Source organism: Balaenoptera borealis (assembly GCF_965194805.1).
Source record: "Balaenoptera borealis genome assembly, chromosome: X".
Lineage (NCBI taxonomy): Eukaryota > Metazoa > Chordata > Mammalia > Artiodactyla > Balaenopteridae > Balaenoptera > Balaenoptera borealis.
In genome coordinates, this window is record NC_138881.1 from 58,474,573 (window position 1) to 58,498,353 (window position 23,781).

General features: G+C 43.4%; 1 protein-coding gene across 14 annotated transcripts in view; it reads left to right on the forward strand.

Annotated features, from left to right (window-relative positions):
- The window catches only part of DLG3 (discs large MAGUK scaffold protein 3), a 63,631-nt gene that overhangs the window by 31,100 nt on the left and 8,750 nt on the right, over window positions 1-23,781 (forward strand). For 10 of the 14 annotated variants that reach the window (XM_082376591.1, XM_082376590.1, XM_082376580.1 and 7 more), the window contains 4 exons: window positions 7,636-7,750; window positions 20,030-20,206; window positions 20,453-20,528; window positions 21,347-21,446. In XM_082376591.1, the coding sequence (XP_082232717.1) occupies window positions 7,636-7,750; window positions 20,030-20,206; window positions 20,453-20,528; window positions 21,347-21,446 (468 nt within the window). Of the gene's footprint in view, window positions 1-7,635; window positions 7,751-20,029; window positions 20,207-20,452; window positions 20,529-21,346; window positions 21,447-23,422; window positions 23,469-23,781 lie in introns of all 14 variants that reach the window. The other 4 variants (XM_082376587.1, XM_082376586.1, XM_082376589.1 and 1 more) reach the window with 1 other exon arrangement.

Consider the following 23,781-nt stretch of genomic DNA (forward strand, 5'->3'; position numbering starts at 1 on the left):
TAAGAACAAACGAGCCTTTGGGCAGCTATTGACTTGTTTTGTGTTGATAGCCAACCAAGACACATGCTGTTATTCAGCCCTGTCTTCCCTACTCAGTATTTGTGTGGGGACTCAAGGTCAGGAAGTTACATTTCTCTTTTGCATTCTACTTGTATTCACATCTTTCCATTGTTCCTACCTGTCACAATCTGTGTGTCTGAAGTCTGTCATCCAGTTGTCTCCCCAGCTTCATTGTCACTTCCAAATTTGGTAGGCATGGTTTTTATTTTATTTTGGAGCATTTACCTTTTATATCTTCATTCAAACCATAGGTAGTCAGTGCTTCATGCAGAGTAAGTACCCTTTTTTGCTTCCCATTGTTTCCTGTCTCTACAACATTTTCCTACCCATAATCAAATAGAACCACATAAATCTTCTATGGGTTGAGAAACTGAGCCCCTTTCTGCTTTTCCAAATTACTGACAAATGTCATTTTTTATCCTGAGAAGACAGTTTTTCTGTCATTAGGAATGTAGATGCATTTGAGATCAAAGTCTTATAGGGGAGATGGATTTGGAGGCTTGGTTATGTGTCCATTTCATATTAGTGAATATTGTAGTTTCAGTCCTCTTTGATGCTTTATTAGGCTATTAAGTAGGTCTTGAAACCTCTGATATGTTAGTGTTTTGCAGAAGTGGTTTGTGGTTTTGTTGTTCAGTTTTTACCATTTTGGGGTCAGTGGAAGGAGAAAGTTTTGTATTCTTTTTTCTTACATTAGTTCCTGAGGAGTCAGAATTTGAGAATTACAGTGTCCAGGTTTGTCCTGTTGGATCTTTATAGTGAGTTAGCACATTCAGTAAAGATCGTTGACTCAACAAGGGTGCAGATTGCCATGCTAAACTTTGAGTAGGAAACAAAAACCGCATCAAGGAGCTTACAGTTTTGTAAAGAAAATGACATCACCACAAATTCTGGGCACTAGATTTTAAAAAGGGAGAGGTAGTGGAGGGCCTGGAAACCATGTGAGATGAAGAATGGTTAAGGAAGTAACAACATTTAGCCTGGAGAATAGAGAACTTATTTGGAGGACATGATGGCCATTTTCTATTATGGCTGATATTATCCCACCTTTTCCTGGTCTTTCAGGAAGAAACTCAGAAGCTGCCTTTGATCCTTTCTCACCCTACATCCAGTCAGATGTCAGATTTTCTCTCCTCTAGCTCCAGCATATTTCCTGATTCTTGCCTCTTCTTTCTGTCCTCAGTTGCCCCCACACTATGTCAAGCCTTTGAAGTCACTGTCTATACTAGTAGAACAGGTCTCTGTTATCTTTGTCACTGCTTTCCCTTCTGTATTATGTTCTCAGAATAATCTTCCCCCAAACCTAGTTCTAATTGTATCACTTTCCTATTTAAACACTTACCAGTGGTTCCCAAAGCCTAGTAAGAAAAGTCCTATCTCAAACTCTTATAATCTGGCCCCCTAACCTTCCATCACTTCCCCTTCCCCTGTTCACACTCTACCTTCTCTTCAGTCTTATTCAGTAGTCTTGGAACCTGCTCCAGGCTTTCCCAGCTCTTTGATTTTCTTTAAACTGTTCCTTCATACAGTTATGCAGAAGAGAATCCATCATGTTTTATACTGTTTTAGACACCAAAATAGGACCAGCTAGCAAAAGAGATGGCCCTCAATCCAAGAATTTTCTCTTGAATAGTGTTGTCTAATAATTAAGGAATACAGAGCTTCCCAACATTGGATATATTTGAGCAGAGGCTAGGGGGCTAGCTGGTTTGGATGCTGTAAAGCAGGCCCCCCTAGAGGCTGTAGGGCCTAGACAAAAAGAGAAAGCATGGTCCTCTGCTGTCAAGAAACTTAAATCTACATGTGAGGCACCACAATTATTCTCCCCACAATAGCCATAGTGATACACATACACACATGTTCATGTCATTCCTTTACTTAAAATCTTTCAGTGACTTCTTTCTGTTACTCTTAGGATGAAAGCAGAAATCTTTACTGTAGTCCACAAGGTCATGTATAATCTGACCTCTGTCTACCTTACAAGTCTGATCTCCTGCCAGTATTCCCTTACTTCCCTGTGATCCAGATATTTTATACCCTCACATATGCTGTTCCTTCTGTCTGGAATGCTTTCTTTATCTACCCCTTTTCCCCGGGCTAACTCTTCATCCTTAAAGGCTTAGCTTAAATGTCACTTCCTCATGGAAACCTTTGTTAACCTCCCATCCCCCCCCTCAGTAGATTGGGTCACCCTGTTCTTCTCGTAGCATTTTCTTCATAGCAGTAGTCACAATCGTAATTAAAATTGTAATTAAATAGTTGTTTTTTTCATTATTGTAATTTCTAGGAACTGTTTGATTACCATTATATCCCCATCAGCTCTCATAATGCCTGGCACACTGTAGACATTTAGTTAATATTTGAATAAATAAATGAATGAGTAAAACTTCTGGGTGGTGAAGGACATAAAGGATGTTCAGTGTCAGGCAGGGAGGAAAATTTCAGGACAAGGGAATAATAGGTAGGAATGAACAAATTGTGTTCAGGAGTTCCAGGCAGGTTAGATCAAAAGAGGATCTGTCTAATGAGACATGGGATAGATCGGCTGAGAGTGACAGGATGATGGTTTTAGCAGTCTTTGAAATTTTAGTTGAGATATTAAAGTTCTTTAGTTGCTGTTGAGTTATTATAGATACCCGGACAGAGGGCTACAAGTTGGCGTTTTAGGAAGGCTTTTCAAATAGAATCTTAAGCTGGATTGGAGTTTGGAGATCCTGGGGGCAGACTACCAGCTAGAGCAATACAGCAGTGGTCCAGAGAAGAGATAACACAGTGTGACCTAAATCCAGGCAAGAGATAAAAATAATCATGAGAAAAGGAAAAGGCAATGACAATGGAAGTTAGAAAGAAGGAGATGGATTGAGGAAGCAGTTAGGAAGAACATCAGCAAAACACTGAGGAAACGCTGGTTGTGCGCAGGAGGAAACACTGGTTGTGCACAGGAGGAAGGGGGCTGTCATTTACTGTACCAGGGAGGTTTGGCATGAAATTACTAAGTAGGGGGAGGCAGAGTGGTCAAGTCTAGAGGTAGATGTTTCTAGAGGTAGATAAAGTATCATATAGGTGTTAGGACAAGCCCTTTGAATCAGCATCTCCACCCACAGGAGGACCTTTTCTGTGATTATGCAGAGAGAACATTTGAGGTTCCTCTTTGTCTATTCCAGAATGCAGTCTTGGCTTTACTTTTTCATAACCAAAAGGCTTATTAGAGTTTTTTCCCCCAAACAAAAAGATCAATCTGTCCTTAAAGGTAAATTCTGCCTCTACTTCTTCAGGAACAGAAGAGCTGCTGGAAGCTTTAGACTAGCAGTTTATCCTCACTTCCAGTCATGAAGGTTTCAGAATATTGGGGTTCAGTTTGGTAGTGCCAATCAAATTTTTTCATGTGCATGTAATTTGACCCTGCATTTTCACTTCTAGGAATCTATGCTATCGAAATGCTCATACAAATATACAGTGCAGCATTGATTGTAATATAAAAAAATTATAAACAATTTAAATGTATGTCTGTTGGGATATGACTGAATAAATTATGGTCTGTCCATAATATGCAGTACTGTGCAGCTATTATAAAGGACGAGGTAGATCACTGTGTACTGACATGAATAGGTTTCCATTATATATCAGAGAATGAAAAAAGCATGTGAATCTATGTGAGTTGTGAGTGTATGTATATAAACGATATATACATGGAAGTAAGTCTGGAAGGATACATACTAAAAATCCTAACTGGTTACTTCTGGGTAGTGGGATGGGGAAATGATACAGGAATGTCCAAAGAAAACAGTTAAAGATTTTAAAAAATCATGTGCTACTTTTATAATTTAAAAAAGTGTAAACTCATTAGCTTTCTTTGCAGGCACATTGGACAGAGGCTTCTTTTTTTTCTTTTTCTTTTTTTTTTTAAACATCTTTATTGGAGTATAATTGCTTTACAATGGTGTGTTAGTTTCTGCTTTATAACAAAGTGAATCAGTTATACATATACATATGTCCCCATATCTCTTCCCTCTTGGCGTCTCCCTCCCTCCCACCCTCCCTATCCTACCCCTCTAGGTGGTCACAAAGCACCGAGCTGATCTCCCTGTGCTATGCGGCTGCTTCCCACTAGCTATCTATTTTACGTTTGGTAGTGTATATATTGGACAGAGGCTTCTTTAGCACTTTCCTTTCCCGTGGAATTTGCAGTTGTATTGCCAATTTTTTTTTTTTTTTGGAGAGCTTTCCAACCCTCTTGTCCTAACTTCCTTTTGAGACAGGCTGCAGGATACTTACCTTATCTTTTCCCTGAACTAACAAAACAAAATAAAACAAAACTCAATTTTGTAATCAAGACCAGCAGTTTCAAATTTTATTTGGCATCAGAATTACCTTGATGCTTGTTAAAAATACAGATTCCTGGGCCCACTCAGTAGGTTCTGAGTCAGTGTATCAGGGGGTAGGGTCCCAAATCCTGATCTTTCAGAGGCACCCCAGATGGTCAGTGAGAAATCCTGTTTGGGGGAATGATGCCTGATTGTCCCCCACCCCCACCCCCTTTTCTCTCTGTGATTAGTAAAGAGAATGAGGGAGCAATGACTGACTCACCGTGGATATCTTTGTGGATCACAAATGGTTGGGTTCATATGAATGGGAAAAAAGTGAATATAACACAGTTTAGTAGACTTGAGATTTTAGTGATAAGTGTTGTTTCTTTAAAATAACCTGTTTGAAGTAGGCCTTTTGAATTATAGAGGCTGGTCTGGTGGGCTTCTTAGGCAAAGACTTAGGCCTAGGAGATGCCTTCCAGCAACGGCTTTGTTATGAGTGGAAGGGGAAAAGAGGGACCTTGGCAAATTGTGAGGTCTTAGAATTCAGATGCTTTTTAGGTGAAGCTTTTGTCCTTGGAAAATGAGGCCTCTAATATTAAGATGAGGTACTATCTAAAGACTATTCTAAACAGCTTTTTGTTAGAATTATTTTTTCTTTGTTATAAACAAAGTTTGTTAATCACATGCCCACTGTGGGTTATTAACATCTGAAAAAGGTGTTTAAAAAACATATACTCCAATTGCTCCCAACAATTAACCTTGGGAACAAAAGCAAATGGGAATACTTCTTAACTACTTTTCCAAGCCCTCAGTGAAGCTGGCAGCCATCAGTTAAATAAACCATTAGTTTTATTAGTTTGAGAACAGAAGCATCGACTTGGGCAGAGTTTTTTAATCTGCTCCTCGTTTACCCAACAATCATTTATTCAGAGCCTACTTTGTGCCTACTGGACATTAGATAACTACAAATAAAAGGCAGAGACCGATGAGCAGCTAGAACTCTAAGGGGATCATCTGAATGAGGGAAAAGTGAATAAAACACTATTTAATAGACTTGAAAGCTTAGTAGCGCGTAGAAAACAGAAAGTGGCTTCCATAAAGCAATAGCCTTGTTCTCTTGCTATAGTCTATTTTAAGTGGGCCCTCTGGCCCAGCGTTATCAACCTTGGATTAGGAGCTTTGAGGAAATGGTGGTTTGGTGGTTGTTTTTAAAGGGTTTTTTAAGAAATGTAGTTACTAAGCAACTACCATGACCGGCTGCTAAGTTGGAGTTCAGTGGGCAAGCCAATTCCAAAGAAGAGAATATATAAACAAGTTGGGAGAGGGGGAAAATGGCTTAAGGATAGATTGGGTGGTGGGTTTTCTTTTTTCTTTTTTTTTTCTGTGTTCAATGCATATTTCTGCCTTTTACTTATCTTGCTCAAGAGATGGTTGCTTGGTCAGAAATCTCTTTGTCTCACCCAGTCTCCTTTTAGCCGGTGAGTGGGGAGGAGGGCCAGAAAGGAGCCAACTGGAGAGGGCTGGGCTGGAGGGCTGAGCCTTGGGGCGGGACCTGCGCCTGGGCAGCTCTAGAGGTAGATAGCCCTGCTGCTGTGCGCTTGGGCTGTCCAGGGCTGCCATGACAGATCGGTCACCACCTTCTACCTTTAGATTGGGAAGCCTCATTGATATTGATGTGTTGCCTTGTAACCCTCAGAATAGGGACATTGTCCAGCTGCTGTCTCTCTTTTTTTCTTTCCCCAACATTTAATGGGTGAGTCAGTGACTTAACTGCTTCCTGCAGGATTTCAGGGACAGGAGTAAGTAATGAGGACAAATCACCATAACACCAGTGCGTGATGAATGAAAGAGCACATGAGTTTATTAACCAGTTGGCTTCGTTGGTACCAGAGTGAACAAAAAGAAACTTTGTTGAGAAGAGGATATTTGTATGAGTTAGAACTCTATTCCCTCCTGTTTAGGCTTTTTACTGTTTCCCTTTAAACCCAGCTGAAGGTCAGGTTGCTTTGCTGAGGGAAGGGGAGTGTCAGGTGTTAGAACAGGTGTTTTGTTTTCTGCCTGTAGAGTCATGCACACTAGATGGGGATGCTTCTTGCCAGCCCTCTGTGGTGCATGAAAATGCTTTTGTGGAATTCTTTTTTCCTGGAAATGTGTTTGTTTTTTAAAGCAGTTCCCCAGCCTTCAACCCCCAGGATAAATTGTGACTTCCTTTAAAATCAGCTTGTCATAATGAAGTATGCCTGTTTTCTACCGTTTTCACAGTCTGTGCCTTAGATATATCCCATTTTATGTGGCAATTATAGACTGGCAATTATAGACCTGAAAAATGTGTGGTGTGTGTGTGTGTTTGTGGTAAATGTGAATATCATATTTAAAATGTGCTAGGAGAGTGTCACAGCAAAGTAGCCCTGTAAAAAGCCTTTTATAATAATTGTATGGATAGAGTTAATTTTCCTATGTCAGGTTTTCTTAAATTGGGTATAAACCTGTAGTCACCTTTCCAGAATGATGAGGCTTTTTCAGACTGTTGTAATGGTGTCAGTGGGCTACAAAGTTGGGCATGGACTTATGACCCCCCTGACTAGATGGTTTTGGAGGAGAGAGATGTCAGCAGACTTCTGGGTTTGGGAGAATTTCTATTGTAATGTTCAATTGTTACTGAAGCCAAAGACCCTGTTTGTTAGAAGGGAAATAATTCAGGAGAGCTTTGTGATCTTCTCTTCTGATTGTGAGGTTTGTTTTTACCTTTGTACTGCATTCCAACGTCCCCCCTCAAAAAAAAAGTCATCTAGAAACAGATCATCTTCTTTGCCTAACAGTGATATAATGGCCTCAGGTCCTTCCCTGCCCCACCACCCTGCACCTCAGGGCCATCTGTTCTCTGCAATCCACTTTTCGGGAAAGTCTCTTTTCCCATCTGCTCTCCTTGGGCCTTAGTGCCTGCTCTAAAGATTAATGAAGGCTGCACTGGAACCTCTTTCCAGTTGTTATTTTTTTTTAAGGATCAGTGAGCTTTTTTCCATTTGATATGTCCAAATGTTACTCCTTTTTCAGGTGTGTTCTTTCATTCTACTAGTCTGGGGGTGGAGAGAAATCTTTCTGTGCGTGGAGGAGGTACTCTGCTTATCAAAGCAAAGATTGACTGGGCTGGCTCTGGCTGCTTTGAAGCCAAGGGTCCTCCTGGCTCTTTGGCCGCTGGCACACAGGCTTGGTGCAGCTCCTTGGGTTCATTCTTTTCTTGTCCTTTCCCTTGTCTCTCTGACAGAATACAGTCGCTTTGAATCGAAGATACATGACTTGCGAGAACAAATGATGAACAGCAGTATGAGCTCTGGGTCTGGGTCCCTGCGAACGAGTGAGAAGAGGTCCTTGTATGTCAGGTAAGTCTCACCTCTGAGCACCAGGCCTTGTGCTGCACGGGGGGAGCTCCGTGCCAACCCAGCCCTTCTTGTTTAACTAGTGGGGTAGGGAGTGTGTACTCCCAGTACTAAAACAACACTTTGCACTGTATGCTCAGGTTGTGTACTTTATGGTCAGTATCTCCTCCCTTTTGTGAGCTGGCTTCTTCCTTTTTGCTCCTGAATGACTCAGTATGGGAAATTTTCAGTTTGCTCTAATTGTAAAAGACTGTTGGGTGATTGTTGCTAGTCAGCATTCAGAGAGCACTCAAATGTTCAAAGTACTTTGCTTGCAATCTGTGATTTGAGGGGAAACTTGGCATTCCCCCCTTCCACATATGCATAATAGACATCAGAATTTGTATCTGAGCATATCAGCTATCACTGTGTTCTGGTACAGGGTCTCTTTTAAGAAACCAAAGAACTGACAGGTTGCTGCTTTCTGGTTTTTTTTTTTTTTTTGTGTGTGTGTGTGTGTTCCCTCACTCCCTGTGCACTGGTCTGCTGTATCTGAATCATGGGACATGGGATGGGATGGTGTATCTTCCACAGGAAGGGTGGGTGGAACGGATATATAGCATTGAGTGTATTGCTGCTGAAAGCTGTTCTGAGATACTGTCCAAGGCTGAGCTTCTGACCCTTGAGGCACATTATAATACTTTGTCAGGTCAAAGTACAAACCTCTTAGAGAGTTGGATTGCTAAATGAACACTATGGACTCCTCCTAGAATTAGGGATAGTTTCCTTCTTCCTGCTTGGGCTTCTTGGCAAAACTCCAACAGTCTGGGGCAAGTACATTGTACCTCTCCAAGGGTAAAATCCTCAGAGAAAGAGGTCGTAGGATTACTCCTCTGAGCCGTGTGTGTGTGTGTGTGTGTGTGTGTGTGTGTGTTTAATGCTTGTATCAGACTCTTGGGTTAAACTTTTTCTAGTGGTCTCTGAAACCAGCTAGGGGGTGGGGGAGGGGAGGCTACAGTTGCTAGTTGCCTGGCAACGTGACATCTACTCTGTCCTTGGGGTTTGAGATGACGATAGCCAATAGCCAACCGATATAAATGCTAATTGCAGTTTTTCTCTCGGTGCTTGATTTTCTTTTTCCTCAGTTGCTAGTTCCTGACCCTCCTGCAGGGAGAAGAGCCAAGGGAGCCCAGATTTGAGCCTCAAGCCCACTAGAACCCTTCATGGTTCTTTTCTAAAATGAACCCTCAGCTCGACTCCCTCTGTGTTGAGAGCAGCTTTCTTCACATTTGCTGTGAAGAGAGGAGAGCAGGAGGAAGGCTGGACTAGTCACTGGTGATCTTTTCAGTCTCCTGTTTTCTGTCCCTAAGCCCTTGCTCTGGATCTGCAGCCTAGACACTGGGGTGCCAATGGGGGGACTCAGAAATATGCTGTCGCCTCCCGCAAAAGGGTAATACTTATGTGACTTGGTCAGGACTCTTCCATTCTCGTGCTTCCAGCCCCCGCAGATGTGGCACTCCAGTGTGTGTGGGAAGCTGATCTTTAGGCAAGACAGTTTCTTTGGAGAGCTTTATTTCTAAATTTCCCCTCTCCGCCTATCCTGTGCTAGAGCTCTCCCTGCCTGGGCAGGGGGAGTGGGGCATCAGCTCTCAACCTGGAAGACCTGGAACACCCTTCTCTGGTCCTGGCAAGGGACACATTCCGTCTACCTCTGGGGAGGAGGGTGGAGACTGCACTCTTTCTAGTGAATCAGTTTATACAGTTTATATCATCTGCCCTTAACCTTATGTAGATAACATCTGTATCCTCAGAGGAAAGTAAATATGGTTTAGAATAGTGAACATTTGTAATCACTAGAGTTCATCAAGGGAAATAATATTTTATGGCTAGATTAGCGAGCTGAGGTATTTCGCTAAGCTAACCCTCTACCAAAGCCTGAAGCCTGGCTCGCTCTATTGCTTTTTGTGCCTGTTTTTGGCCTTTTTTTTACTCTGCAGTAGCTTCCTTTTGTTCAGCATTTAAGTATATTCAAGGTTCTTCCATTCTTAAAAAGGAAAGAAAAAAATTCCCTTGATACCAATAGTCCCTTAAACTATTGTCTTGTTTCTCTTCTTCTGCTCACCACATTTGCCACATTATGTGCCAGGAAACACTAGCTCCTCAAGATGTTAAGTATTGTGTGAAAAATCAGTGGTTCAGTAAGTTGGGCAAATGCAGGATTAAACAGAGGAAAATAGGGTTCTTTACTGTGATCAATCTCCAGGAGGGACTGTACTGGGCAGTGTTTCCGCCAAAGATAGGAGCATGGGAGCCTTATTTGGAGAAACTGGTCTTAGCATCCAGGCTGGGAAATATTGCAGTCGTCTGTACTTGCTGCTGCTATTTCTTCAAATTGCCTCTCTTTCAGTAGGAAAGGAAGTGTACATCTGCTTATCAGCATGGTGGTATGGTTCCAAGCAACTCTGGAAGGCTCCAGAGGGGCAGAAGCCCAACTCTGTCAGTAGTGACTGGTTCGCTGATTCTCTGCCATTGGTCTGACCTCGTCACATTTGTTTCCACGAATTACCGGCTTTCTTCTTTAAAGGCTCTCTTTCTACCTTGCTGACCATTCCTCAATACGTTTCATTAGCTCTGCCCCATAAATGGCAATGTCATTTATGTTCACAGCTTCAAATCCTGTCGTGTAAATGACAACTCTGATCTCTACTGAACTCCAGACCCACATATCAACCACTTGTTGCACACGTGACTGGAGCTGCCCTCCCAGTGCCTCAAACAAGCAGTGTGTTCCAAATGGACCCCCACACCTACTCCTCCTCCTTACTTTCCTTATCTAAATTAATTGCGTCACCCTATCATGTGGAAAAGGGATTAGATTTGTTCTGTCACCCAAGGCAGATCTCAACTCAACATAAGGAAGAAAGAGCTCGTGATTAAAACTGTCTGAAAGTGGAATGAACTGCTTCTGGAGATAGTAAATTTGATTCTTTGTCACCGGAGGTGTTACCGAAGAGGCTGGGCAACCATGTGTCTGAGTGTTGCAGAGCGGGTTGAAGCTAAAGATCTGCGCAGAGGCTTTTAGTAGTTCCCAGTGTCTTCAGGATGAAGGGGAACAAATAAACATTTTAAACAAACATTTAGGGGAACAAACATTTAAACATTCTCTTTAAATTGCTTTTAAAATCCTTTTAATAATGCTACAAAGTAGGCATTATTATTCTTATTTTTCAGGTGAGAAAACAGATTCCAGTTAGACAGCTAAGAAGTTCCAAAACTGGAATTTGAACCTGGTTCTGACTAGAGTGTGGCTCTCTCATCATTTCCCAAACTTGCTGATAGGAATCAGCTGGCATGCTAGTAAAAGTACAGATTCCCAGGCTCCTCTTCTATCGATTTAGATTCACCAGGTTTGGGGAAATGTATGTTTTTAACAAGCAGTCATAATGCTTAGGAATGACCACTTGTTTGTCACAATAGACATTTATTTCTGTTTCACTCGAACAACTGAACATTACACTTACTTTAGTTCCTGCTGCGTGGAAAGCAGTAAAGCACGGGCCTGAGAAATTGGGCGTGGTTGTGGCGGTACATTCAAGGAAGCGGTAGACGTGGTTCCCGCCCTCCAGCAGCTTGCCATCCACACAGAAGATACTGCGCAGCAGGTGGTTAAAGTGAAGGAACCCTTCACAGTGGGATTTCACCTCTAATTCTGTTTTTGCTGTTGTTTCCCCTTCTGACATGCTCCTCCTCCCTTCCCTTACCCTGAATCTCTGTCCTCCTCTGGTGTGCATGGGGTTGCAAAGCTGTTTTGAAGCAAATAACACCCTCTTGCAGCTGCACCGAGGCTGTAGCAGGTGAAGCCTTAGGGAGCTGCAGCCGCACTAACCACAGGGGGGATGGGATTTGTGGAGTGGGGAGCAGGAGGAAGAAGGAAAGATAACAGTGTTTGGACAATGAAACTTGGTTTTAAAGTCACTAGTGACTTAATGGAAAGGCCTTCCCGACCCTTCACCATACTATAGAAACATCTCTTAAATAGTATAGGCAGGGTGAACAGAGCCCCTCTTTCTGCCCAGTCTAGGGCCTTTGCTCTGCTGGTTAATTTGCCTTCCACACTAGAAAAGTCCACAAAATATGCCTCTCTTGAGCCTTTTGCTCAGGGTCAGGGTGATTAGATGTTTAACTCAGGCCATTCTGATGTGAAGGTAGTAAAAAGACACAGGGTAGGTTAGAGTTCCAGAGACCTCCAAGTTCTACACTTGTATTTAATTTAGTTTATTTATTTATTTCATGAATGAACAAAAGACCTTATCCTCCAAAGCTTGCCAAGAGGCTTGATAGTACATTTGTAGAAATAGCTTTTGAAAGTCTGTTCCGGCTAGCCTGGCTATATTCTTTGCAGTTACAGGACAGCATCAGGCATTTTGGGAGTCCTGGCCTTCTGGCTGGCCATCTGCCATCCCAGTTTTCTTCCCACTCTAGGAAGGAAATCATGCCCCATCTGTAGTCCTGATTCAAGAAACAATGTCAAAAAAAAAAAATGTCAGAAATATTGGCTTGGTCATCAAAGAAGGCTGGAAGATGCTCCTTCTTCTTAACAAGCAGACATTAATTGTACACTGCTCTGTGCTTAGCCCAGGGTGGTGCCCGGGGGAGCCCAACTTTGTCTTGCTCATTAGTGAGTTTCAGTAGTGGATTAAGATGCCAACGAGGTAATATTGGCAGGCTTCACTATCTGACAGAATTTGGGAGTGATGATAATCCGCATCTTAAAAAGCAACCACAATTTATGTAGTGTTCAGGGCTACCAGAGGATGGGACAGTTTCCTGTATCAGTGATTCTGGAACTGCCTGTTGCTAGATCATATACAGACACCAGTCCTGGACTTGTAATCCCCTCAGCTGATCCAACAGGTGCTGTGAACCCCGAATATTCACACATTGTGGGTCTGTGAATGCCCCTCTAACTTCATAATTGCTCTCTAAGGCCTGAGACTCTGAGGTAGACTAAGGAGAAGAGTGCCCTCCCCTGTTCTCCATGTTCCCTTCTTCAAGGTGTGCAAGGGGCTCCTGACCTGCTGCCAGCTGCACTTGCTCCTCCTGTGATGACCCACCTTGTGTCTGTCTACCTGAGTACTCAAGTTTGGACTTTTGAGTTGCTCTTCAGGAGCTGCTAGAAATTTTAACTCTCGCACTAAGGTCAAGGGCTGATGAATGACTGCTGCTTTATAGCTCTCTGTGCATCCTTTAGATGGACCAGGCAAGGGAGGGGCTGCTGAATTTTTAAGTAATATGTGCCCTTTATCTGGTACTTTCTGTCTCAGGCAGCTTGGGCTGCTGTAACAAAATACTATAGGCTGAGTGGCTTGAACAATAGACATTTATTCCTCACAGTTCTGGAGGCTGGGAAGTCCAAGTTCTAGGCGCTGGCAAATTCAGGTTATGGTGAGCCCCCTCCCCGCTTCCTGGCTTGTAGATGACCACCTTCTTTCTGTGTCCTCATGTGGCCTTTCCTGGGTGTGTTCTGAGGAGAGACAGGTCTCTCTGTCTCTTCCTCTTCTCGTAAAGGACTGATGTTAGGATGAGGGGCCCTCCCTCATGACCTAATCTAAACCTAATTGCCTCCCAAAGGCCCCACCTCCAATTACCATTACATTGGGGGTTAGGGCTTCAACAAATGAACTTGGGAGGGGGGAACCCAAACATTCAGCCCATAACACTGACCAAAGGAAGAAATCAATGTCTCCCAACTGGTATGGGAGGGATATACAGTGGAAGGACACTGCAGGATAGTAACTGGGAGGGTGTTCTGTGCTCCCTGCCCCAGCTTGGTCTCATCCACCATTCACGAGCATCATACGTGGCCTCAGTCCTCAAAGGGCTTTCCCCAAAGGGATATAATATGAAAGATTAGAAAACTGCAAGAGTTAAATAGCAATAAACAGAAAATATAAAGAAAGATCACTGCTAAATACGTAGTATGAATTTGGAAGAAGGAAATTTGGAGTGGGCAGGGTCACAGAGAAGGGTGGGACTTGGGTTGGGCCTCAGAGGAGCTGCTGATGGCGCAAGGGGACAGGCAGAGCCTCCCAGGCCAGACAGATGGCTGGGGCCACAGGCAAAGAGGTGGGCACACTACTAGGTGAGCACATGGAAGCAGCTACTTGCCTTTGAGGCTGTAGTGCTGACGTGCTGTTGTTTACTTTGCTTTGAGAAACCTGCCTGACCAGTTTCCTCCGTAGTTGCCATTTTCTTTGCATTCCTGTTCACTAAGACACCAGGGTGGCTGGGCCAGATGCTTATGATTCCTCTGGATCTTTCAGACCCTAAACTTTAAAATTTAGGACCTGTACTGCAGAGACTTTGGGCCTGGTAATCTGTTTACTTTGAGCTGATTATATTCCTGCTTTCCCACTTGGCAGTGAGGTCCCAGCTGAAAGGAAGATTAGGCAAAGTCCTCTGGAGCGTGTGCATCATCCCTGTGGGCAGCTCTTAGGGGATACTATTTGAAAGGTCACCACTTAAACAACATATCTTTCAAGACCTTTGACAACACTTTCTCCTTAAGAAAGACAGGCAAAAAAAAAAAAAAAAAAAGACAGGCAGCGGCATTTAAAGCTGCCGCGCTGAAACTTAGCTTGGGAACTCCAACCTGCAGACCCTGGGAAGTGAGCATCTGCTTTTCGTGCTGCTGTGACTTTGCTCCGGAAGGTGGCTTCATCGCCCACTTTCTGTTTTTACCTGCCACATTTTACCTGGGACATGCTCTTTACCCTGCTCTCAAGATAAATCAGTATTTTCTGGCCTAGCCATGATGTTTGAGAAGTTGTGGGAAAACCCAAGATCTGGCTCTCCTTTGCTTCACAGAGGTACATGGCCATAACCAAGGAGAACATATTCAGGGTTGAAGTCAATAATCTTTTATGTAGACCACTCACTGTGATCTTAGGCTGTGGATGGTAATATTTCCATAAGCTTTGTTGTTTCCCGACATAGAGTTTCCTTCTGACCTGACCAGTCCTTAACTTGGAGACCCCCATGAGATTCTTTATATTTACACCCAGGAAGGATAAGGAGTTTCTGAGGCTTCTAGTCTCCCAACACACCATCTTGTCAATAAGCTCACATGCATGAGATGGGACCAAGGTGACAGAGTAGTTAATTATGGTCTTTCTTTAGGGGTCCGGAGAAAAATAGGTGTTCCTTTTTTTTTCTGCTCACTCTTGGTTTGAGTCAGAGGTTGAAAAGGTTGGTTGCTGTGTCATCTGGACCCTGCATGTGTAGGATTTTGGCTCCAGGACAGTTGTTCAGTCTGATTTAAAAGGGGCGGTATGATACTGCCTTGACTTTCCTTAGTGCTTGTCCTAAGGATAAAAAGGGGTGGGCAGGAGGATATATTCATGTTGTGGAGAAAGGTGTTCTTTGATCCTCTTACCAAGCCTGACCAGAGGCATTTGTAACAAGGTGCCAATCCCTGTCACTTCCTTAGGTTTCTAGGCTGTTCCTAAGAGAGACTGTTATTGCTAGAAGGCCACAGTTTAGCATGCCTCTTAAAGATCTTAGGTAGGTAGTCAATATTTTTTCAAAATTTATTAAGGTCTAATTTGCATACTTTTTCCTATTACATGAAAATACATGTCATTTGAAAGGTGGTTTGACTTTACTACTCAGGCCTGTTCACTTTTACTGGATTACTTCCCACGTGAAAGTTTAGCCTGGTAATGATTTTTTTTTTAAATTTATTTGGTTGCACCAGGTCTTAGTTGCAGCACGTGGGCTCCTTAGTTGTGGCTCACGGGCTCCTTAGTTGCGGCATGTGGGCTTTTTAGTTGTGGCACGGGAACTCTTAGTTGCAGCATGTATGTGGGATCTAGTTCCCTGACCAGGGATCGAACTCGGGCCCCCTGCATTGGGAGCGCGAAGTCTTAACCACTGTGCCACCAGCCTGGTAATGATTTAAAAAAAAAAAAAAGAAAAAAAAAAAGCGAGGCAATGAAGTCGGTCACACAAGGCCTCCTAAATGAATGCCAGACTCCTTAGCTGGACTCCAGGCTGTCCACAGGCAGGCCCTGGGCTGCTTGCCTCCGAGCTTCTGCTCATGCTGTTCCTTCTAGCCGGATGGGCCTCTCCCCATCTCTGTCTTTGAAATCTGAACCGTCATCGAGGCCCAGTTCAAAGTTAACACCTCCCCATAGATTCCCCAAGCTCGCTATGACCTATGCTCCCTCTGAAGGCTTTGGAAAACAAATCAAGATCATGACAATGGAAGGACTGTTGAAGGAATTAGGAATGTTTAGCCTGGTAGAGAAGACCTAGGAAGGACTCAGACTCATTAAATGTTTGCACTGGAAAGAAATTCAGAGAATATCAAAGGAATTTCCTTTATTAGATAGGAAGTGGGATGAAATGACCCTTGAGGTTTCAGTGTTCTGCAGAGCTCTTCTCATTTGCTGTTCCGATTGATAGAAAAGGAAATTCTTGTCAATTCACCTTTTACGTTCTCAACTGAGAATGATATTGTAGTTCAGAATTTCAAATTCAAATTTTAGGCTGCTATGTTTTTAACAAAATCATGGTTTAAAAAAAGCGTTGTCCATTCTGTTGTTCACTATTGCTCATTCACAAATTCATCAGATAGAATGTAGATAAACTTAGGTACTACATTTTATTGGGAAATTGCCTTTTTTACCTTTTTTGCCAGGGAACTTAGAGCCAAACAGGTTCCTCATCTGAAGTAAATGACTCAAGTCAGGTGCCTGGTTTATTGACTCCCCCAGCCCTTTTTTTTTTTCTTTTTTTAAAGTGCCTAGAAGAGTGGTGTCTGTTCATATTAGATGCTGAGAAATATTTGCTTAATTAATGAATATCCTTAAGAATAGACTATTGTATCATCATTTAAAATATTAGTTTTGAAGAATAGTCAATGATATGGGAAATATTAAGGATACAATTTCAAGTGACAAGTAAGGTTGCAAAATTGTGTATACACACCATGTTTGTAACTTAGAGAAATATATATTTTTTGATTTGTGTGTTTATTATGCAATATTATACAATACCACAACAGTATGAAGAGTTACTTCTAAGTTACATTAAATGTGATTTTTCTATTTTTAGGCTTTATATTTTTCAAATATTCTATAATGAGCTTATATTATTTTAATTTAATTTTTAATGAAATTAATGCATATGGATAGTTTAAAATGTCAAATATTACAATAGCATATGCAAAAAATTTAACCCCTTGCCTATTCACCCCCTTTCTTGCTACACAAAGGTAACTGCTTTCAAATATTTTAACTGTAGCAAAAAGAAATAGTAAATCTAAATAGCCTTCTATGTGTTAAATAAGGGAGTTACAAAATAATAGGGATGTAGAAATATAGTCAAATGAAAAATCAGGCATTTACTTCCACTAGGAAAAAAACAATAGAGGACTTCCCTGGTGGTGCAGTGGTTAAGAATCCGCCTGCCAATGCAGGGGACACGGGTTCAAGCTCTGGTCTGGGAAGATTCCACATACTGCGGCGCAACGAAGCCCGTGAGCCACAACTACTGAGCCTGCGCTCTAGAGCCTGCGAGCCACAACTACTGAGCCCATGTGCCACAGCTACTGAAGCTCACGCACCTAGAGCTCATGCTCCGCAACAAGAGAAGCCACCGCAATGAGGAGCCCACATACCACCACAAAGAGTAGCCCCCCCGGCTCATGGCAACTAGAGAAAGCCCATGCGCAGCAACGAAGACCCAACACAGCCAAAAATAAACAAATAAATTTGTTAAGAAAAAGACAACAATAGAAAAAGTTTATAGGAAAGGAGGGGTAGTCATCTATGAACACCACTTACATAATGATGTAAAATTAAATATTGTTTAACCAAAAAAATGTGATGTAACTAAATTGGGAGGGCAGGGGGAAAAAAATGGGTGAGTGCTATAGAAGACCAATACATAATGTCTAAAATGTAAAAAAACAAAGCAAGAAGCAGCAGTTGTTTAGAAATATGTTAGAAAAGAAAAAGAAACAGCTAAAATATTTGAAAGCAGTTCCTTTTTAAATTGAGTTACATTTTTTGAAAGTCGTAAAAGGAACACATGCCTGTGGTTTAAAAACAAACCAAACAGTTCCATTCCTGACACGCAGTGGGAACTGCTGGCATTCTTGTTGCCTTGGATCTGTGCTTATTTTGTTTTTACTTAGCTCGTGTTATGTGTTTTAATATTGTAAAGTATCCAAAATTCATCTTGGAAGTAAACTGACCTATTAGTTTTATTTAAATCTCAGATGTTTAATCAATTACCAATAATTGGATTCCTCATGCAGAAAATGTTTACATCAACTTTACTATATGTACTCCAGCTTCTTACTGCTGTTGCCACAGGTCAATATGGTTCTGTGAGGTGCTAAAATATATATTGGATTGTCCCTTTTATGTTTTAAACTTGTAACCAGCAAACGCTCCCTTCTAATCTTCTACAGCCTCATCCTAATCTCTCCTAACTCATTTAAACATCTTCTTCCTTCCCTCCCCAAACTAATTTGTACAGAATCCAAGCTCTTTTCTTTTCCTTACTATATTTGTTTTAATCTTTGAAGCCCATAATGACATTTAGTGTTTCTCATTGTCACTTAGGATAAGGTCTTCACCATGTACGTGTTCGTAGGAAGCTCTGACAGAATAGCTTCCTTGCTTTAGGACACTCAGTTTCGAATGCAGTGCAAACGTGTTCAGATTTGATTCTATCACACAAAGCCCAGAAAGAACCTTGGGGATGGAGGGCCTCCTTAATCTGCTGACCTCAGCCTCTCTCCTTATTGCTTTGAGTGTGTAAATTGAGGGAGATAAAGGGCTTTTTGTCAGAATTTGGGTATTTTCATTTTCAAATACTCTGACAGTGACTTCTTAAGGATTCCATTTTAAGAAGTTTAAGATGTAGATGGGTGTTTCACGCTCCACAGTTTTATGACCTTCTGCATTTCATTTGGGCCGGCCTGCACATGGGGAAATAGTATGTTTTACTTTGCAGCTTCCCTCCGAGCCACAGACCACTGTATTGCAGGTAGAAGTCTAAGTCTTGGAACTAGTTCTGGGAAATCTGCTGGGCTGTATGTGCAAAGGTGTTAACAGAGAATATGAAGAAGACAGAGCCTAGATTGCAAGTAGAAAAATACAGACTTCTCACTGAAATCACCCATTTGTGGTGACTGCGTATGAGGAGAGATCCAGTGGATGAGAAAAGTAGACACTTTCATGTAGATGTGTTTGTTCCTTGAGCAGGGGAGCTCTGCTGTCAAGTACCACCAGCTTCACCAGAGCCGAAGTCAGCGGTGTATCCTGAAGGATTGAGCTTGTAGCTTTGGTTTAAATGTTCCTTCAAATCCACCCCCTTTCCCTGCTATCTCATCATATGTGAGGTCAGATTAATGTTCCTAAGTCTCTTTTGATGTGTCACTTCCTTACTCCCAAATCTTCAGGGGTCACTAGATCAGGTCTATTCAAGACCTTCCAAAATTGGCCCCAGACCTTTATTTCCAGCCTCATTTTCCATGACTCTCAGCTGCAACCAAGCTGGTTTCCTCCTTTTTTTCAAGCCTAGATGGAATAGCTCTCTCCCCACCTTCTCCTACCCTCCCCTTTAATCTTTACTCTGCATGTCTTGTCAGAGGACCTGGCTTCTGTCCCAGTTATTTTGGTGTGTGACCTCAGTCAAATTATTCTTCCTCCTTGAGCCTCCATTTCCCCGTATATGAGAGAGAGAGACTGAACTGGGAGACTTCTTTGTAGGGGCCCCTTCAACTTTATCCTTGTGCGGGTCAACATCAGCCTTAGCTTTTTCTTTCGCTGCCCCAGGATGCACGGCCCTTTTCTCTTTTGTATTTCTACAGCATTTACCATTCATTGTTTGGGATTGTAGTTAACATTTTTGTGTCCTATCTTCAACTACTTTTTAAAGATTTGTTGTAAACTGAGACAGCCCATTGGCAGAGCTAACTTGTTTCCCTAGGATGTGGCTGAGGGAGAAGACTAGCGAGGGTGTTCTGCTTCGGACTCACACTTCATGTCCAGAAGCTGGGAGGAGATGGGACTCGTGAAAGATTGTTTTCCCTTACGCCCCTTGTTGGGAGAGTGGGATATTTACAATGTCAAGACTGAAAGAAGGATGCAGTCTCCCACAGAATTCCTTCTGGTCTGCTGTAAGGCTGCTGGGTGTGTGCTGACTCTTTGGGTTGGCCTTCCTCTGTCATCCTTCCACCTATTTAGGGTTGAGATGACCATTTCATCTTTCACTGTTTGTTTCCAGGGCCTTGTTTGATTATGACCGGACTCGGGACAGCTGCCTGCCGAGCCAAGGCCTCAGCTTCTCCTATGGTGACATTCTACATGTCATTAACGCCTCTGATGATGAGTGGTGGCAGGCGAGACTGGTGACCCCCCATGGAGAAAGTGAGCAAATTGGTGTGATCCCCAGTAAGAAGAGGTGAGTCGTCATGATCATGAGCGAGGTTTTCCTTACCCTGTTCCTGGTATTGATTTCTTTTTTACCAATTATACTATAAGTTGCTTGAGAGCAGTGGATGTGCTTTATTACTCCTTTTTGGTAGAGAGTTGGTGCTCAGGACATGGTTACGATTCAGTGAGTCAAAGATGGCTGCTGTGCCCACTGCAACCCACTGCTGAGACCATGCACTGGCAGTAACAGGACTTCTTTCTGACTCCAAAACAGGGTGGAAAAGAAAGAAAGGGCTCGATTGAAAACCGTGAAGTTTCATGCCAGGACGGGGATGATTGAGTCTAACAGGGTAAGTGGGGATCCCCAAGGAAGTCAGCCATATGTGAAGAGGCATAAGAAGCTTGAAGTCTGTCTGGTGGATAAGAGAACTGGCGAGCACAAAAGAATATCTCTTTTTCAGGGCGCTGGCTCTGTCCTATCAGAATACTGACTGCTTTTCACAAAGCAGAGAGAGCGGGCACCCAACCTCTACAGCCAGTATATACTCCTCCCCCCTGGGTAACTGGCTCTTGAAGATGTGTTGGAGTTGGACTGTTTGGAAGGCTGACTTTCTTGGGGCACATGAAACCACTTGTGGGTGTCTCCCTGGCTGTAGACCCTTTCGGAGCTGTGGGGACCCTGAACAGAGCCTGGCCTCATCATCCAGCCAGCAAGGCCAGCCCCAGAGCTCCGACTGCCCTTCACACCAAACGAGGCATGAGGGCTCTCTCCATTCACCCCTTTTCTTCTGTGAGCTTCACAGGCCAAAGAACTTCCGGAGCGGTAGAGGGAAGAGAGACACGGAGTAGATGACTCTGTGTGTATCAGTGGCACCTTAGGGCATGTGTCCAGGAGGCTACAGTGACCTTTATCCTTTAGGAAGTACCAGTGAGTGCTGTGAGTCTGGATTAGGTAGAAACCTCTAACATCCCTACAACATTTTCCTGTAAACATAATTTTCCTCTTACATCAACTTTCATTTAATCTCATAGACTCCATTTGTGAGAGATGGTCTTTTGTTTAGCTCACCATTGTCTCCATTTTAGTTTTTCTTGCATGCTTTAAAATCCATTGTTCTGTTTTTTTTTTTCTTCTGTCCTTCCCCTCCATCTTCATGTTCTTTCACAGTCGATCAAAACGAAACGTAAAAAGAGTTTCCGCCTCTCTCGAAAGTTTCCATTTTACAAGAGCAAAGAAAACATGGCCCAGGAGAGCAGCGTACAGGAACGTAAGTAGCAGCAGGGAACAGAGAGCAGGCCACCCACAGCCCCGCCCTCTCTTCCTCATTTGCACCGAAGACTGGGAAAGTGTGTGTGGGTATGGGTGTGGGTGTGTGTGTGTCCGTGTGTGTTGGTCCCCCTGTCTATCTGCCATGTGTGCATGCGTGTGTGTGTGTGTGTGTGTGTGTGTGTGTGCGTGTGTGTGTGTGTGTGTGTGTACCTGCTTATTTGCAGAGTCAGGGTAGAAATTGGTCTGCACAGGGAGACGTTGGGTCTTTTTTGTCCAGCTCCTCGCTCTGAAAGAATGTTGGAGGCTCTGAGGTAGAACTGGTCCCAGGGCTTGCCCACCAGGAAGTCGCTGGCACTGGCATTGGGAGTGCCGGGCTGAGCTCTGCTGTGGTGGTGATGAGCAGTTATCAGCCACAGTTCAGAAAAACGGTTTTTCAAGAAAACCAAGTCTAGGGACTCAGTGTTGCTCTCCTGGCTTCTTCCTCTTGTGTTTTCTTTCCCTTATCTTCACTCATCTATGTCAAGAGAAGAGCCTTTTCTTCCCTGGACACCTGGAGTTGGGCCTCCTTCTTGAATTACACGCACATGCATATGTGTGTAATGCATAGGGATGTTCACACAGCTCTAACAGACTCACTGTCTTCCCAGAGTGTTACAGAGCCAGCTTTCAAAATAAAATCCTGCTTGCTTAAAGGAATTGACACCGAACGTGGTTTACTAAACATTGTCCAAATAAAGGTTTATTGAGAAACACAAAGCTGGTTTGATAGAAAAGGCCATAAAGCTGGGCTAAATGAACTTGCCATCCTGAGAAATATTCTCTTTCTACCATGTGCCTCAGAAATTAACTGCTCTCACCCTAACCTTAAATACCAGGTCAGGCTGCTAAAATATTTCTCACATGGCTCATGGTGAATTGTAAACCTCTCCTCTTCTGCCTCACAAGGAGGGGTCTCGGGGTCCTGAGCTGTTGGGACAGCAGGAGACTGACTAGTTCCGATAGGGAATGTCCTTTTTCTAGGCCAGCATGTTTCATGGTCATGGGATACATAGGTCATCAGCGTCTGGGGTGGCAGCTAGTAGATTACAAGGGTGCCCTCATCCAGATGCTGGTTAGGGCTCACAGTCCTGGGCAGCTCAATAAGAAGCACTAGGTGCAGTAGGAGGCGGTCTGAGACAGAGGCCTGAGGTGAGGTCACCACAGTTCACCAGACAAGTTCCAGAACTTCCGTGCTGAGCCCAGCCTGGGGAGGCTTCACTGTTGGGCGGCCCAGCTGAATGGGGGAGGGGATTGGCGGCTGGATAAGAGTTGAAACTGCCTAGTGCTTATTCTCCAGAAGCTGAGCTCATCCCCTGTGGTCTGCACAACTCAGGTCAGCTTGGAAGCCCACACCTCAGACTGCATGAAGCTTTCCCTGAAGGGTTTGGACAGAGTGAGTCAGTATTGGACAAAAGCTCCTTGGGATGATGATAATTCTGCCGGCCTGTCTGCCACACATAGATGTTTGATTTTTCATTCACCCTCAGAGGGAAATGGTGATTTCAGGGGCAAAGCAGAGATGGCTGTGTAACTACACATTTAGTCAAAGCAGGTGCTCCAAGCCTTGGTAAGTCACCTGTCTGTCCTGTCGGCCTGTAGGCTATATATAGACCACCTCAAAAAGGTCATCCACTCCAGGGCCTTTTGGCAGCAAATTGGGCAGCATGAAGTCCAGGCATCATATATGACCTGGGATGTTCTTTCTGTAGCAAAGTTCTTAACCTGGCTATATTTATAGGTCTTCATAGTATTTCATACTTCTGTCACTGATGCTCACCTGGCTCTGTATTCTTCCTTCCCCTTGTCTTTTTCTCTATTTTCTGTCTTCTCCCCAATTCTTTCCCTCCCTCCCTCCCTCCCTTCCTCCCTCCCTCCCTTCCTTCCTCCCTCCCTCCCTCCCTACCTCCCACTTTGTCCTGCTGTCTGTGAAATTAGGACTTCCCTGGGTTAAGTGACGATTATTATGGAGCAAAGAACCTGAGTAAGTCAAACTTACATACCGTTAACTGTATTTCTGGCATGAGTGGAGTTGCTGGGGTTGGGGTATAGGGGACATGGGTGAGGGCAAAGGGCGGAGGGGAGGGCAGTGAGAGAATTTGTGAGAACTGGTACCACAGCAGGAGGAATTAGAAGTGGCTCTGAATGTCACACTTTTGCTCTGGATCCCTGGTACCCTAATAAAAGCCTATCATCCATGTCTCTTTTTTTCCTTTTGTACCTTGAAATGGTGTGGAGCCGTCTTGGCATCCCACCTTATAAGTGAGGGGGGGCAAGAAGTGCTTCTCCAGGGGTGA